Below are 16,404 nucleotides of genomic sequence, written 5' to 3'. Positions count from 1 at the left end.
TTGTTATCCGTTTTGTTCTTTTTCACTCCCTTGTAGTGTCTTTTTCTCTTTAGCATTTGTGTCTTCTCACTGAAAACTTTCATTTCTTGTTCAAAAGGAATGGGAAACACAAGTTATACAGTAGATATGTGGATGTTTCACTTCCTTCCTTCCGTCCTCAGTCAATTCCACATGGTATCTATCTGGCAGCATTGACGTTGTGGCTGTAGATATGCATTTGCTATATCTCATTTTTATGTATAGTCCAACAGTTATACTTTATTATGAGGTTTCGACTCATTGTCTATCACTGCATCTTCTTTGGATTGAACAAATGGGATTGACTCATTATGAGATAGAACCCTGTTTCTCCTCCAATCTTTTCAACTTGTCATTAATGTTAGCTTCCACCTGGTTCTAAATAATTCAGCTTCACATCTTCTCATCTGCTAGTCCATTGAGCAGCTTTGTATTTTCTCTAGTTGCTCTCATCATGGAATGAAATTTTTCTCTCGATCAGTCAACTCATTATGGTATGTTCTCTGAAACCCTTGTTTTTTTTACTGTAATCTGAAAGTTTGGAAATATTTTAGATCCGTCCCTTCTGTTGCTTAGTTATATCTGTTAAATGTGGAATGAATCTACTAGATCCCATAATGTTTGTTTATATCGATGTTCATTTGGCTCGCTGATTTTAGTTGTTTGGAAATTTAGGAAGGGAATGAATGCTGAAAAGAAGTATTACTGTTAGAAATTTTGCATTGATCTGAATTGATTCATTCTGTTATCATACGTTCTTTCATGTATAACCCAAATTGTAACGGTCCATGCTCAAGTTCATTGCTAGTAGATGTTGTCCTCTTTGAGCTTTTTCTTTCGGGTCTTTTCTCAAGGTTGAACGCTTCTGTTAGGGAGAGGTTTCCATACCCTTATAAGGAATGCTTTGTTCTCTCTCTCCAACCAACGTGGGATCTCACTGTTCACCCCATAGGGAGAGGGTTCCACACCCTTATAGGGAATGCTTCGTTCCCTTCTCCAACCAATGTGAGATCTCATAATCCACTTCCCAAGGAGAGGTTTCCACACCTTTATAAGGAATGCTTCGTTCCTGTCACCAATCGATGTAGGATCTCACAATCCACCCCCTTAGCCTCACTTTTATAAGGAATGTTTCATTCCCCTCTCCAACCGATGTGGGATCTCACAATTCACCTCCTAGGGAGAAGTTTCCACACCCTTACAAGGAATGTTTCGTTCTCTTCACCAACCGATATGGGATCTCACAATCCACCTCCCAGAGAGGTTTCCACACCCTTATAAGGAATGTTTTGTTGCCTTTTCGAACCGATATGAGATCTTGTACAGAACAGAGTTCCACTTCCCTTCCCTCCAAGAAATTGTTGGACAAGCCACACTTCCCTTCCCTCCAAGAAATTGTTGGACAAGCCACAGGTTGTGGGTGATGTTAGTAGTCCCGACGGCCGGCGTGCACCGGCCAAATAAACCAGCTCGTAAACAGAAGGACAGCTGTTGGAATTCTGGGAGGTGCAGTGGCAGTTGTCTGTCAATTTCTGGCAAAGAAACTAGTGGCCATGATTTTGCACTCAACCGCTGACTGACACGTGCATTTGCCCACATGGAACTACACAATTCCCCACCTGAAAGGCCAAAACTCCATTTCTCCACAAAACTCAGAACCCCACTAACCCAACTGAACTTCCCTTGTTCTTATATATTCAAAACTCAAACCCATTTCCATTTGTCCTTCTTCCTTTCTACTCCTTTCATTGCCTTTTGTATTGGGTTTCCTCTAATGGCTTCTCCGGATTTGGTGCCTAATTCCAGTTCTTCTTTCTATGATAATGTGCCTCCTTCTAGGTTGAAGAGGAAGAGGAGAGAAGCACGAGAGATTCGCCGGAAAGTGCAGAAGCTCCGGTGGGTGGTGGCCCGTGGTCGAGCGCTGCGACGGGAACATCTCTTTGCCAAGACAGCTAGTTATATATTGTACTTGAGGTTGAAAGTTTGTGCTCTTGAAACCATTCTCAAATTGCAGGACGGAGCTTAACAATTTGTCTTATGAATATAGAAATGTGTGTATTTTTCTTTGATTTTGTTTCCTGCCTATCCTGTTCACATTGACACATTTTCTATCCCGACTATCCTAGCCAATCATATGCGCTTCGGTTTGCTATTTGTTACAGCTCGCTCGGTAGAAGAGTTTGGCTTTTGAAACTCTTAGTCAATAGTAACTATTAAACCCGAGAAATAGCAAAGCTCTCTCTCGAGCCTCTTAGAGTGCTTGCTTGCTATTTTTTGTTTTGGATTTTCTGATCACAGGAAGCAATCTTCATTGGCACAAGGATCTCTCCACACAGCGATCTCTCCACACAGCAACCTCCACAATGGACAACGAGTTTACGAAGACCATAAATAATTTGAAATTTCATGGGCTCGTTTTATAGTCATTTAGTTTTCTGTTTTGTTTTTGTTTTCTATTTTTGTAAATTAAAAAATAATTTATTTGTTTTTTTAACATTACATTTGAATGAGCTACGTTTACGCTAGCCTAAGTTTGTTTTGAAATATTTATAAAACATCGAGTAATATTATTACATTTGACTGTCAATAATTCAAATCTCTAATCTATTGATCAATTGTATCTGTTAATTATCACTTAGTTACATTCACTCATACAACTATACATTTAACTTAATGGGACTCACCTTCAATGTAGATATGGACGGGAATCATGTCCTTTGTCACATCCCATTTTTATATGTACTTAGTAAAAAATAATAATAATAATAAATATGTTAAATATGACATTATATTTTTTCTAATAAAATATTATTGAATTTATTATAAAATGGGAAATTATAATTAAAAAATTATTTGAAAGATATATATTTAAAAAAAAATAAAAAAATAAAAAGAATTATCACAAGAAATCTAATCCCAAAAATTCTCTACCTCGATATCTCAAAAAATAAATAAAAACTATAGGAGACGAGAATAGATAAGACTTCTTCGTGTTTATATATATATATATACACACATATATATATACACACACATATATATATATATATATATATATATATATATTTTTTTTTTTTTTACCATCTGTTTTTCATTACCTTGTTGATCTTGATTACAAAGAATGGGTTAATCGAATCTTTGCATTGAGAAAGTAAAAGTCTACTTCTTCATTGCCAACTCGTTTTCCTTTTCAATGGAATTTGACATTAATTGACACCAATTTTAATGCACAAATATAAATTTAAATTTTCAAGAACAAAAAATTCAATAAATTTCCAAAACCAAAATTTCATTGCACTTTTCGTATACAAATTCGCCTCTGATCTACGCGTCCTCACTCAAAATTTTATTATTCTTCTCTGTTCCCATTCCAGAGTTTTCCCCTTCTCTTCTCACCTTTCGTCCTTCATCTCGGATTTTCTCGCCATTGGAGACTCCCCTTGTAAGAATCAACCCAACCCTTTTCTTTTTTCTCTTACAGCTCAAGTGGGTTAGCCATGGATCTTCGAACACGACATGTTTTTAGCCATTTCCCAGGTTCTTACATTCTGGGTTGTCTGTATAAAATTGTTTTGTTCTTGTTGGTCGGGTGTATACTGTAATGCTTCGGTTTGGTTGAGTTTGGGAGGAGGGAAAAGGGTTGTTTCTTTGTTTATTATTGTCGTCGATGTTGTCCTTTTCTCCTTGTCTAATAAGTTAAACAAGGGGCTGTTTGTTTATGAACTTTATTTTGGATGATGAACTATACCCTTTGAATCTGCTATTGCTTAGGCATTGGAGTCATCTGAATATTATCTTCTCTCTATAAGATGTTGAAGGTTGAATTCTGATCTGCTTGTGTTCTTGAGATCTTAATGGAAAAGGGTGTCTAAGAAAGGATTTGTGGATGAATTTGGCAACTCTAGGTGCATGATTCAGCCCTTTGATCATCATGTTTTTTTTGTTTATCATGTTAGATCTCTGGAATTCTTGTGTTTATCATGTTTTTTTGTTTATGATGTTAGTGAGAGAATATGATGCTATTGAGCAATTCTTGGCAGGCATTCTTGTGGGATTTTTGAGGTGTTGCTATTCAAAATGTCTTCTCCAAACAAGCGGAGAGACATGGATGTCATGAAATTGTGAGTTGATTATTCATGATGCTTCACAAGTAAAGTTTTCTCATTAGTTTCTGTGTTCTTGCTGTTCTAATTGTTCTCGAGTTCTTGATAATCGCTACAAGAAATTAAGGAAAAACTATCATGAATGTGCTAACCTGAGCTGCAGAAATGTGAGATCCCACATCGGTTGGGGAGGAGAACGAAACATTCTTTATAAAGGTGTGGAAACCTCTCCCTAGTAGACGCGTTTTAAAAACCTTGAAGGGAAGCCCGAAAGAGAAAGCCCAAAGAGGGCAATATTTGTTTTGCGGTGAGCTTGGGTTGTTACCGGTCTAACTATGAGGCTAACGACGATACGTAACAGCCTTACAAGGGTGTGGAAATCTCTCCCTAGTAGACGCGTTTTAGAAACCTTGAGGGGAAGCCCTAAAGTGAAAGTCCAAAGAGGACAACATCTGCTAGTAGTGGGCTTGAACCAAGAAACTATTCTAGAATCCAGGATTTTTCGGGTATGCAGCTGTTCGATAAGAGTCAACTGGGGAAAATCTAAGTTTTGTTGAAGTTCAATGACCTTGAAACTTGAACGTTTGTCGTGTTGGTGCTTATGCCGAAGTTTTTTATTTCTTCCATAAATTTGAGTAGTAACTGAGCTTTTGACGTGCATGATCGAATCATTTACGAAAGTCGTGACTTTATTTGATTAGCGGGAGAAATTTTGTGGTAATCCGCTGTATTTCCTGGTTTCAATTCTAATATGCTTAGTTCAACAATGCTGAATCCAGGATGATGAGTGATTACAAAGTGGAGATGGTAGACGACGGGCTCGGAGAATTTAACGTCGAATTCAACGGTCCAAAAGAAAGTATTCCCCATTCTCATGCTTTTGCTTCTATTACTATGTATTTCTATGCTTATGCATATGGTTGGATGGCTGTGTTTTCCCCTTAATTAGGAAGGCACTTCCTAATGCTTTTGGTACCGTTTCGACTCTTAAGTTCATCTCGTGTAGAACGCTTTTGTACAGTTAGATGGCATGATCATCCTTGAACGTTACATACACTTCTTCATAACACCCACAAGTTTTGAAATATTTGACATTATGATGACGCACCGTTTTGACTCTTAAGTTAGGCTCGTGTAGAACACTTTTGTACAGATAGATAGCATGATCATCCTTGAACGTTACACACGCTTCTTCATAATGCCCACAAGTTTCGAAATGTTTGACATTATGATGACGCACTGTTTTGACTCTTAAGTTAGCCTCGTGTAGAACACTTTTGTACAGATAGATAGCATGATCATCCTTGAATGTTACATACGCTTCTTCATAACGCCCACAAGTTTCGAAATATTTGACATTATATTTACTTACCCATGATCATTTTATATGCTTCAAACCTTCTTGGAAGTTTATTATCATCACTCGAACTTGGCTGCAACAATGACAGGCTTGTATGAAGGCGGAGTTTGGAAGATCCACGTCGAACTCCCCGATGCTTATCCGTACAAGTCCCCGTCTATCGGGTTCGTGAACAAGATATATCATCCAAACGTCGATGAACTGTGAGCAAACTAGACCTCACATATTATGGCTATCAATTTCTTTAAGATTCTCATGTTTTCACTGTACTTGCAGATCTGGTTCTGTGTGCTTGGATGTGATTAACCAAACTTGGAGTCCAATGTTTGGTAACTTTAGAACAATTGCCATTCTACTTATTTTCTAGCTCAAAATCTGACATGAATGCTGACTGACATGTTTTTTTTTTTTTTTTTTTTTTTCTTTACTTCTTTTCTGTTGTATACTTCCATTTTTCAGACCTATTGAATGTTTTTGAAGTTTTCCTTCCACAGCTTTTGCTCTATCCCAATCCTTCAGACCCGCTTAACGGCGACGCAGCATCTTTAATGTTAAAAGACAGGAACCAGTACGATAAAAAGGTCAAAGGTATGAATTTCTTTTGAAAAGTATAGAATGAATGTTGTGTCATGATAGTACCATATCGTGTTCGTAAATGAACGTTGCTTCTTTTGGTATGTGTATACTTGGTATTGTTGAAAATGTAGCTCGTTCGTTAGGGGTATCAACTCCCCGTGGACAATATTGTTTTGTAACTATAGATTTGCGTCGTTTTAGTCCTGAAATTGTAATTTTGTACGGTGTGATCTCGGGTTTTGCATAATGGTGTCTCTACTTTTACGTGTGTTGTTTGTTTGGTATGGCTCCTCCATGAGGGGTATTGACTCCCTGTGTACAATATTGGTTCGGAACCTATAGATTTGCGTCGTTTTAGTCCTGAAACTGTGAATTCTCTACGGTGTGATATTGGGTTTTGCATAATAGTGTCTCTACTTTTACGTGGGTTGTTTGTTTGGCATGGCTCCTCCATTAGGGGTATCAACTCCTTGTGTACGATATTGGTACGAAACCTATAGATTTGCGTCGTTTTAGTCCTGAAATTGTAAATTATGTATGGTGTCATCTTGGGTTTTTCATAATAGTGCCTCTACTTTTAAGTGGGTTGTTTGTTTGGCATGGCTCCTCCATTAGGGGTATCAACTCCCCGTGTACAATATTTGTTCGGAACCTATAGATTTGCATCGTTTTAGTCCTAAAACTGTAATTCCGTACGGTGTGATCTCGGGTTATACATAATAGTGTCTCTACTTTTACGTGTGTTGTTTGTTTGGTATTGCTCCTCCATTAGGGGTATCAACTCCCCGTGTACAATATTGGTTCGGAACCTATAGATTTGCCTCGTTTTAGTCCTGAAACTGTAAATTCTCTACGGTGTGATCTCGGGTTTTGCATAATAGTGTCTCTACTTTTACGTGGGTTGTTTGTTTGGCATGGCTCCTCCATTAGGGGTATCGACTCCCTGTGTACAATATTGGTTCGGAACCTATAGATTTGCGTCGTTTTAGTCCTAAAACTGTAAATTCTCTACAGTGTGATCTCGGGTTTTGCATAATAGTGTCTACTTTTACGTGTGTTGTTTGTTTGGTATGACAGAGTACTGTGAACGCTACGCGAAAAGGGAAAATGTGGTGAATGCGAGCGCGGAAGATGAGAGTGAAGAGGAAGTAAGTGATGAGGAAAGTGATTCGAGTGAGAATGATAATGATATTGCTGGACATGTTGATCTGTAAGGGCCTTACTAGATTCACATTATCTATGCCTCACTTGCACAAAAAGACATGGAATTGAACTGTTCCATCCACATGGCTTGTTGTTTGTAATGAAACAATGTTGTTGGTTGTGTTGGTATGTCACAATTAGAATGTAAAATTATGAATGCTTTTCATGTTTTGTGTTAAGTGGAAGTACACATAGCTGTTGTTGAAATGTTTCATGGCTCTACTACTTTGCTTTTCTAATTTTTTTTTTTTTTTTTTTTTTTTTTTTTTATATAAATTTTGAAGAAAAGGTTTAGTTTTTTGGTTCGTACACGAGTATTTTTATTTTTTATTTTATTTACGTGTACTATTGATAAACTTTTGAAAGCTCAAGGGTATATCGACTTTGGTAGCAATCTTTCCTACGCGAGGTCCCAAACAATGAACACTATTAAGAACTTGTAAATAGAGCATCTACTATTCGTTGTCGATCTGTTTAGTCAGCATGGGACTTGTCTAGCTATTTAATTGGCTCTGCTACCCATTGACATCGTAGTTGCTCTAACCCTTGAGCAAGTTAAGCAAGTTGGAGAACTCGAGCTTGGATTCTTGGTGGCACAAACGACGATCTCATAGTCCTTACCTCGTTCTTAGAAAACAAGGTTAGAGAACGTTTTCTAAGAACGAGGTAAGGAGTATGCTAGTAAGTAGTAAGAGAAACGTCAAGGAGTCATGCACCAACAAAATTACAAGAGGTAAATAACTAAGCTAGAATATAATACATGCAATAAAAACAAGGTAAATGGTTTAGAATGGACATACATGTAGGGGCAATCCGCTCTGGACAAGTATGACCATGCCACCTGTATATGGTCAAAAATGATTGCCCTATCATTTGCCACTCCATGGAGGAAAGTGTATTCAAGCTCGACATCCATGACTTTTAGCGAGATTCTTCTCGAACTTCTGATGGGGAAAGTGATTTGGAGCAAAGGGTTCGATATCGATATAGCTAAGCGGGTTCAATTGGTGGTGAGGGAGGAATGGGCAGTGGAAGTGATCCACGAAGCACTCATTTCAGAGGGAGGGTACAAAGAGTGAATGGAGTCTAATTGAACAAGAACAGGGCAATGGTCGGTTGGTACAACAAGCATCTTAAGCCCTTCAAGAATTGCAGCCAAATCCATAACTTTGATCTTCCAAGTGCTACAGATTGCCTTTTGTTCGACTTTTGAAACAATGCTAGGTCCCTCGACCCATTTCGCTATCCATGAAGCGTCAATATTTAGCTTCCAGTGACCCGTTGGGGGGCCGTTGCCATGTGGTTGTCGCTTTTGCCATGGCTTCATGTTGTAAAGGTTGCCTTCCTTGCTGTGGCATCACTCCACATCCGGGAGTTGGGTAAGAAATGAGTTTTAATGAGAATGGTGGTAGGTTGGGCTACCTGAAAAATGATTGATTTCTATACTCAAGAGAATGGTCATAAACTTTTCCGCCTAGCCATCCTCTTTGTGCTCCCCGAACCACTTGAAATAACCTATTACGCTCCATTGTTCCCTGTGACACGAAGAAGCACAAGCGTTAGCATGGTGCATCTTGGAAGAGCATTACGTTTATTTCATAAGGTAACTTACAGAGAGGAGATCGCACGTGAGAGAGAAATATAGAAATCAGTTTAATTTGAAATTGTGGCAAAAATTTACATCAAATATTTAACTCAAGGTTTTTAAAACGTGTCTACTAGGGAGAGTTTTCTACACCCTTGGAAAGAATGTTTCGTTCTCCTCCCTAATTGATGTGGGATCTCATAATCCATCCCCCTTTGGGACCCAGTGTCCTCGCTGGTACTCATTCCCTCATCTAATCGATGTGGGACCCCCAAACCACCCCCTTTGGAGCCAAGCGTCTTAGCTGACACACCGCCTCGTGTCCACCCCCCTTCGAAGCTCAGCCTCCTCGCTAACACGTCGCCCAGTGTCTGGCTCTGACACCATTTGTAACGGCCCAAGCCAATCGCTAACAGATAATGTCCTCTTTGGGTTTTTCCATTCGGGCTTCCCCTAAAAGTTTTTAAAACACATCTGCTAGGGAAAGGTTTCTACATCTTTATAAAGAATATTTCGTTCTCCTCCCCAACCGATGTGAGATCTCACAGTGCGGATGGTGCGGATGGTTCTGATATCAAATTTGATTACAAAACAGCATGAACACCAAGATACAATATTTAATATAGATCATATTCATTAGAAAAAGAAGCATGAACACCAAAAAGTTTCGAAAAAGGAGAAAAGGCATGAGCACCAAAAAGACCAGATTGCAAGGCATCAAGGTCACGTCCAAATCATTATATTTCTACAGCACAATGATCTCTTCTTCTCCAAAGAAGCACAAAAGAAATAATTATTTCTTTGAAATAAGGAAGTTTGACCTCTTAATTCTCACGAGATTTCTACCACCAAGTCCACAGAAAAGCCAAAAGTTCAGACAAATGTGGGGCGAACATATTTAAGAATCCCAAGAAACAAATAAAACCCTTTTCAACTAAGTTCTCTCTAGTATACATATACATGTCGATATTTTCTCGAACGGGTCTTTTCTTCGATAACATGATTCATTTGCTTTCACTACTTTAATTACACATAATTTCACTTTAGAATTCTACCAAAAGATTTTACATCAGTATATCTATGAGTGACTATGGCTTGAACCCATTCCCTTTAAGCTCTCTGTTATTTACATGGTCCCCGTTAACTACTAAGTCAACCCGAGGTGACTATGGCTTGAACCCATAAGCTCTCGGCTATTTACATGGTCCCCGTTAACTACTAAGTCAACCCGAGGGCGGTTTACTATCGAGATGTTTTTTGTTTATATATCCAAAATATTCTTCACCGGTAGATATCTTTCCTAGAGACAAGGGTGTTATGTTACAGAAGGCGCATGGTGATGGGTGTATGAATGGTCATAATCAAAGAGGATATTTTGAAGGCCATGCGTGCAAGGAAAAGGCAGCGAAGACCCCACATATCACCCATTTCTCTAAGCCCTTCATTTTATTCCTTTGTCATATTGGTTGAGTTTTAGTGACAAATCAAGCAAAATTCTTCTGTTCTATACGATACTTTCAGATCTCTGTTCTGCCCACATTTCTCTTTCTCTGGTCTGGTCACTCTCCTCTTTGAACCTATTCATTTTCTAATTATCCCTTTAGGACCATGTCTTTGTTAGTTTTTCACTTTGTCTCATATCACATGGAGATCAAAGTAACTTTAGATTCATCTTCTAAGTTAATGATGTCGCCACCATTAGTGGAAAGAATGCTGTGGTTAGCAGGCTATTAGACAGGGAAAACTCATCATTGAAGGCTGATAAATAAAGAGAAAACAGGCTCCTGTGGGTAATCGAGTTGCTATATTAATGGTGGACCTCCTCTAAACTCACACACACCACATTTTCTTCACACATCCATACCTTTTTCAGCAATTTCCTAACCAGAATCTTTGACATTCAAGGAAACAGGGTAAAGAAAAAGACTCCCATATATCAGGTTTTTGTTGAGAGCAGGTGAAAGAAAGTGTACCTTGTGATAGTTTGGTAGAAAATGGGCCTTCAAATTTGGGAGTTGTTTTGTTGAAATGTATGAAATTCTTCTAGTCTCTTCAATCACTGTAGGGCTCAACTGCCACTTTGATGGCCAATCTCAGCCTTACCCACCTTGGCTTTCACACTAAAACAAAGCCAATCAAATCCCAACCCTCTTCCTCTTGTTCTGTGGCGCATAAACAATGGAAATCTGCAGACCCATCTTCACCAGCCAAAGAATACCTTAGTTTTTTAATGGCTTCCTTCGTTTTCTGCATCAAATGGTAGGTTAGGTACAATGCAACCTTCTTCAGCATAAGATTATATCATCTTTCTCTATCTCTTTCAGCTTTTTTTCGATCAAAAAGCAGAAAGTTCATCATCCATTACCTGGAACAAAGAAAAGGGATTGTTATTGAGTATTATATCTCCTGAGATGTCAAGATTTTCAAATGAAATGATGCAAAAAGATGGTAATCTGATATACCCATCTCCAAGATTTTCAAATGAAATGATGCAAAAAGATGGTAATCTGATATACCCATCTCCTCTTTCACCTTTTGATGTTGGCACTGATTCAATATCGAATGATTCTGTACCCTCGTCTTCTTCTTCTTCTTCTTCTTCTTCTGCTTCTTTCAGCCGCATCAGCCCAATTCTTCTTCTAGTTATAGTGATTCTAGCAGTCATCTTCTTCGTTTCTGGTTTACTCCATTTGCTCGTTCGATTTCTGCTGAAAAGATCTTCCCCGTCAATCTACCATCACTCCAATCGATACTCAGAAAGGCCTGGATCTCACACACTCCAAAGACAGCTCCAGCAGCTCTTTCGCCTTCATGATTCAGGCCTCGATCAATCCTTCATCGACGCTTTGCCAGTGTTCTTGTACAGAGATATTATGGATTTGAAAGAGCCGTTCGATTGCGCCGTTTGTCTCAATGAGTTTTCATATCACGACAGGCTGAGATCGCTTCCCATCTGCAGCCATGCTTTTCATATCAATTGCATAGATACATGGCTGCTATCGAACTCCACTTGCCCTCTCTGCAGAGCCTCTCTTTTGAGCTCTAATTTTCCTCTCGAAAACCCTAATTTGGACGAGATTTTAGGGCGCGGAAATAGTTCTCACAGGCAACCAGAAAATCCTATTCCTGGAAATCATCAGAAACGAGTAACAACAACAATCGATGAATCTTCGAGGGAAATGAGAGTTTTCTCAGTGAGACTCGGCAAATTCAAAAAAATAAACAGCGAAGAAGAACAAGAACACGAAGAACAAATAGAAGAGGAAGGAGAAAGCAGCAACCAAAATCACCTAAACGCGAGAAGATGTTATTCAATGGGGACTTACCAATACGTCGTTGGAGATTCAGATTTACAGGTGATGAAGGAGAAATTAAACCCTGCAATCTTCCAGGGCAACGGAGAGGTTGAAGGTAAGAAAATCAGTGGGAGAAGTAACGGGGAAAGTTTCTCGGTGTCGAAGATTTGGCAATGGTCGAAGAAGAGTGGACTGCCGATTCCGAGCAGCTCGAACAATCAATGGAGGCCGGAATTTGTCTGAAATCTTCTTGGATTTGATCGATATCAATGGAACGTGGATTGTATCAGAGAAATGAGATCAAAATGATTTGTTTCTTCGATATTGATTGGAACTTGATTTTCTGAGAGAGTGAACGTTTCCAAATTTGAAGCTTCAAAGTGTAATTCAAAATGATCGTCTCTCAGACCGCCATGTGTGGAAACCTTCGCGATCATGATCAAGAATTGGCACAGCAGAACATGAAGAAGATGGAGTATAATTACTGGAAATTTATAAGAGGTGAAAATTTAATACTTTATTTTTGTTGATTTTATATTTTTTATTTTAAACTTCGCATAAAAAGGCTGATTTTTGGTATTAATTTCTATATTTTTTTAAGTAAAAAATTAGAAGGGTTTAGAGTTTGGGGTTTGGGATCCTATGCCTGCTCAGCTGTTGTAACAACTCAAATCTACTAGTAGATATCCACAGTTTTTACTGGTTACTTATGGTTGTCAGCCAGAGTTTTTACTGGTTACTAATGGTTGTTACAGGTTTTAATAGGGATTCTTTCTACTGGTTACTTATGGTTGTCACCGGTTTTAATAGGAATTCTATGTCTGGTGGGCTGTTGTAACAACTCAAGTCTACTAGTAGATATCCACAGTCTCTACTGGTTACTTGTGGTTGTCAGATATCCACAGTCTCTACTGGTTACTTGTGGTTGTCAGATATCCACAGTCTCTACTGGTTACTTGTGGTTGTCAGATATCCACAGTCTCTACTGGTTACTTGTGGTTGTCAGATATCCACAGTCTCTACTAGTTACTTATGGTTGTCAGATATCCACAGTCTCTACTATCCACAGTCTCTACTGGGTTATTTATGGTTGTCAGATATCCACAGTCTCTACTGGTTACTCATGGTTGTCAGATATCCACAGTCTCTACTGGTTACTCATGGTTGTCAGATATCCACAGTCTCTACTGGTTACTCATGGTTGTCAGATATCCACAGTCTCTACAGGTTACTTATGGTTGTCACCCGTTTAAATAGGGATTCTATGTCTTGTGGGTTGTTGTAACAACTCAAGTCTACTAGTAGATATCCACAGTTTCTACTGGTTACTTATGGTTGTTACTCGTTTAAATAGGGATTCTATGTCTGGCGGGCTGTTGTAACAACTCAAGTCCACTAGTAGATATCCACAGTTTCTACTGGTTACGTATGGTTGTTACCCGTTTAAATAGGGATTCTATGTCTGGCGGGCTGTTGTAACAACTCAAGTCTACTAGTAGATGTCCGCAATTTCTACGGGTTACTTATGGTTGTCACCGATTTTAATAGGGATTCTGTGTCTGATGGGCTGTTGTAACAACTCAAGTCCACTAGTAGATATCCACCGTTTCTACTGGTTACTTATAGTTGTCAGCTTCGCGATTTTATATCTCCCATTTAAATAGGGATTGAATGCTCTATTTGGTCGAAGTGTGCTCGTTAGTAGATATTATCAACTTCTACACGTATGGTCGTCGGCCTAACGGTTTTATCTCTCCCATTTAAATACGAATTCTATGCTATATGTGTTGGTAGAAGTGGACTTTTGTAACAACTCAAGACCACCATTAGCAGATATTGTCACTTCTGCCAGTTATGTATGACCTTCAACATCACGATTTCAAAACACTGTTCAGGAGAGGTTTCCAAAATTTATAAGTAATGATTTGTTCCCCTCTTCAACGGAAGTATGATTTCTCAATCCACTTGAATTAAATTAACATCTCGAGCTCGAACATTATAAGACATTGAAATGTTTTATTATTATGAACACTCCCAATATTCTGATAAGAGATCGAACATGATAACATTTGGAATTTAATGAATATAAATTATAAATTCAAAACTTATTTAAATATTTTTAAAATTTTAATGATATATTATTAGATATAAATTCGACAATAATAGAATTTACATAAATGAAACTCTATTTGAATTATGCAATTCTATTATTGGTAAATGAATTATACAAATTTAATTGGAAAAAAAAAGAAAACAAAATCATATCAACTACCAATGGTTTTGCTACACGTCACCCTCTCACAGAAAGTAAACCATCTTATCGCCACGTGTACCGCCGCCATTGGCGCCTCTTAATTAATTGGAAACGGTCAACTTCCAGCTCATCAGTTGAAAAAAAGATACGTTGAATTACCACCACCGGACGGAAGCCGACCAGTCAACTTCACCAGAAAAGGACAAAAGACCGCCGCAGAACCCTATACATCCGCCGCCGACTTAACCGGCGCCGGCACGGCAGCGAACCGTTCGGAGAAGTTCTTAAACCCACCGTTGCACTCCTCCTCTTCAAAATCCACATCGCCGTTAATTCCCTCGTCGAAATTCAAAGCGTAACTGATGGGATCATACTGGAATTTCCCAAGCTTCACGGCAGCGGGCCGGTTCCGGTTGAACCGACGAATGAACGTTTTCCATCTCGGACCGGCGACGATCTCGGACCATTCACGAAGCTTCTTGACAGATCTAACTCCGCCGGTCCACCAGTGATCCTCGCCGTCTACGGTGGCTTTCGCTCTCGCTCTCGCTCCCGCCTTCGCCCGTTCCCACCAGGAAATCTCATCGGAAACCGACCGACGAGGTCCGAAGCAAGGGAAGCATAAGCAATTATATCGTCCGGAGACCAAATGAGCATCGGCGCCGCCTATTTCTCCGGTGGACTCCGGTTCTTTGAAAGCTCCGTCACGGTCTCCCATGGCCGCAAATTAAGGATTCACAATCGGAATAGAGTTATGTATATAGAGCCAATGGCTGACCGGAAACCGCCGGTAAAGTGGTGGGGTCCAGTGTTTGTTATCCGGTAGTTGGATGATCGAGCACTAAAGAGTAATTATTTATTTTAAGAAAAAATGGAAAAGCGAATTATTTTCTTTAGAGTCGTTGTGGGAGGTGGGGTATGATCTGGTGCTTCGCAAACAGAATAAGATAGTACAAAAAGGGTGGGGTCAGGGTGAGCTGGCAGGCGTTGATTTGGGGACGTGGGGGCCCACTTAGGGAATCCAATTTTAGGTGGCGCTGCTATCCACCAACTAATATTCACTCTTTATTATTTTTTTTTTGTAATTAAATTAATACAAAAATAATTGTATCTTATCTTGAAAAATATTCTTTAAAACCTTTTTAAGTTAATACTTTTAAATTAAAAAATTAAAAAATATATAATTACTTTAATTCGAACTTTTAAATGTTTTAAAAAATAATTCTGAATTTTTAAATTTTTAAAAATTAAAAGATATTTTTAAAAATTCGATACTATTAAATTTTTTGAAAATTTAAGAATATAAATTTAAATAAATACGTGTTTGAATTTTATTTCAAACACGTGTTTAAATAAAAGGTAAAAGATTCTTATTATTGGTGTATACTTAGTCAAAACTCTTATTAAAATGAATAATGTTTTTTTTTTTTAAGAAAATTAATTTTTACTTGTATAAATAAAATTTTAATTCCTTTGATGGGAATATTCTCGTCCCTTAACAAAATTGAATAGGTCTTTTTTTAGATAAGTCATGGATATCCAACATAAATTCAGATATTCACGGTATGCCTCAATTCAAACATGTAATGTAGTCTCAGGAGATAAGGGAGCTCGAACGTGTCAAGAACTACGATCGGGGTTTTTGGTTTAAGCTCTCTAAAGTGTCTACGGTGCATCACCCATCTTGAATGTCCTTGTATTTGGATCTCCACCGTAACTTTGTATCATCAGTTAGATGTATTGTAGTTTGTTGGATGATAGAAGTCCCACATCGGCTAATTTAGGGAATGATCATGGGTTTATAAGTGAGGAATACTAACTCCATTGGCATGATGCCTTTTGGGAAAGCCCAAAGCAAAGCTATGAGAGCTTACACTCAAAGTGGACAATATCATATGATTGTGGAGAGTCGTGTTCGTCTAACATAGTTAACCCGACATTCTCCAACTTCTTTAAAAATAAATAGAGAATTTTGGGATAAGTAATTGAAAAAGAAAAAAACAAAATAA

The 16,404-nt window shown here is 38.4% G+C and overlaps 3 protein-coding genes and 1 long non-coding RNA gene across 8 annotated transcripts; 2 read left to right on the top strand and 2 right to left on the bottom strand.

Annotated features, from left to right (window-relative positions):
- The first annotated feature begins 3,294 nt into the window (after positions 1 to 3,294).
- LOC111801442 (ubiquitin-conjugating enzyme E2 5) lies at positions 3,295 to 7,467 on the top strand. 4 transcript variants are annotated; one of them, XM_023685441.2, is made up of 8 exons: positions 3,295 to 3,460; positions 3,790 to 3,923; positions 4,059 to 4,139; positions 4,901 to 4,980; positions 5,570 to 5,684; positions 5,758 to 5,810; positions 5,941 to 6,069; positions 7,135 to 7,467. In XM_023685441.2, exons 3-8 carry the CDS (start codon positions 4,096 to 4,098, stop codon positions 7,269 to 7,271), a joined length of 558 nt encoding a protein of 185 aa, XP_023541209.1. In that variant the 5' UTR covers positions 3,295 to 3,460; positions 3,790 to 3,923; positions 4,059 to 4,095; the 3' UTR covers positions 7,272 to 7,467. The 4 variants fall into 4 exon arrangements, with proteins under 4 accessions (XP_023541209.1, XP_023541208.1, XP_086983239.1 ...); XM_023685440.2 differs by lacking the exon at positions 3,790 to 3,923 and having other exon boundaries at positions 3,297 to 3,460; XM_087127113.1 differs by lacking the exons at positions 3,295 to 3,460; positions 3,790 to 3,923 and adding an exon at positions 3,501 to 3,555.
- A 227-nt stretch (positions 7,468 to 7,694) lies between these two features.
- LOC111801445 (uncharacterized) lies at positions 7,695 to 12,313 on the bottom strand. 2 transcript variants are annotated; one of them, XR_015422487.1, is made up of 4 exons: positions 12,172 to 12,313; positions 11,378 to 12,013; positions 10,819 to 11,210; positions 7,695 to 8,795 (listed from the first exon to the last, which is right to left on the bottom strand). It is a non-coding gene; the product is annotated as an uncharacterized LOC111801445 (long non-coding RNA). The 2 variants fall into 2 exon arrangements; XR_002816139.2 differs by having other exon boundaries at positions 11,378 to 11,971; positions 12,172 to 12,311.
- LOC111801441 (RING-H2 finger protein ATL46) lies at positions 11,206 to 13,766 on the top strand. The gene is made up of 2 exons (XM_087127112.1): positions 11,206 to 12,642; positions 12,897 to 13,766. The coding sequence occupies exon 1, from the start codon at positions 11,257 to 11,259 to the stop codon at positions 12,382 to 12,384; it is 1,128 nt and encodes a 375-aa protein (XP_086983238.1). The 5' UTR covers positions 11,206 to 11,256; the 3' UTR covers positions 12,385 to 12,642; positions 12,897 to 13,766.
- Positions 13,767 to 14,315: 549 nt separating this feature from the next.
- Positions 14,316 to 15,148, bottom strand: LOC147791339 (uncharacterized). The gene has a single exon (XM_087127160.1). The coding sequence runs from the start codon at positions 15,111 to 15,113 to the stop codon at positions 14,619 to 14,621; it is 495 nt and encodes a 164-aa protein (XP_086983286.1). The 5' UTR covers positions 15,114 to 15,148; the 3' UTR covers positions 14,316 to 14,618.
- Between the last annotated feature and the right edge of the window lie 1,256 nt (positions 15,149 to 16,404).

The sequence above is a fragment of the Cucurbita pepo genome, chromosome 9, assembly GCF_057944985.1.
Source record: "Cucurbita pepo subsp. pepo isolate OVF chromosome 9, ASM5794498v1, whole genome shotgun sequence".
In the NCBI taxonomy this organism is placed as follows: domain Eukaryota; kingdom Viridiplantae; phylum Streptophyta; class Magnoliopsida; order Cucurbitales; family Cucurbitaceae; genus Cucurbita; species Cucurbita pepo.
Note: the sequence above shows the minus strand (reverse complement) of the source record. Positions and strands in the feature narration are given on the sequence as shown.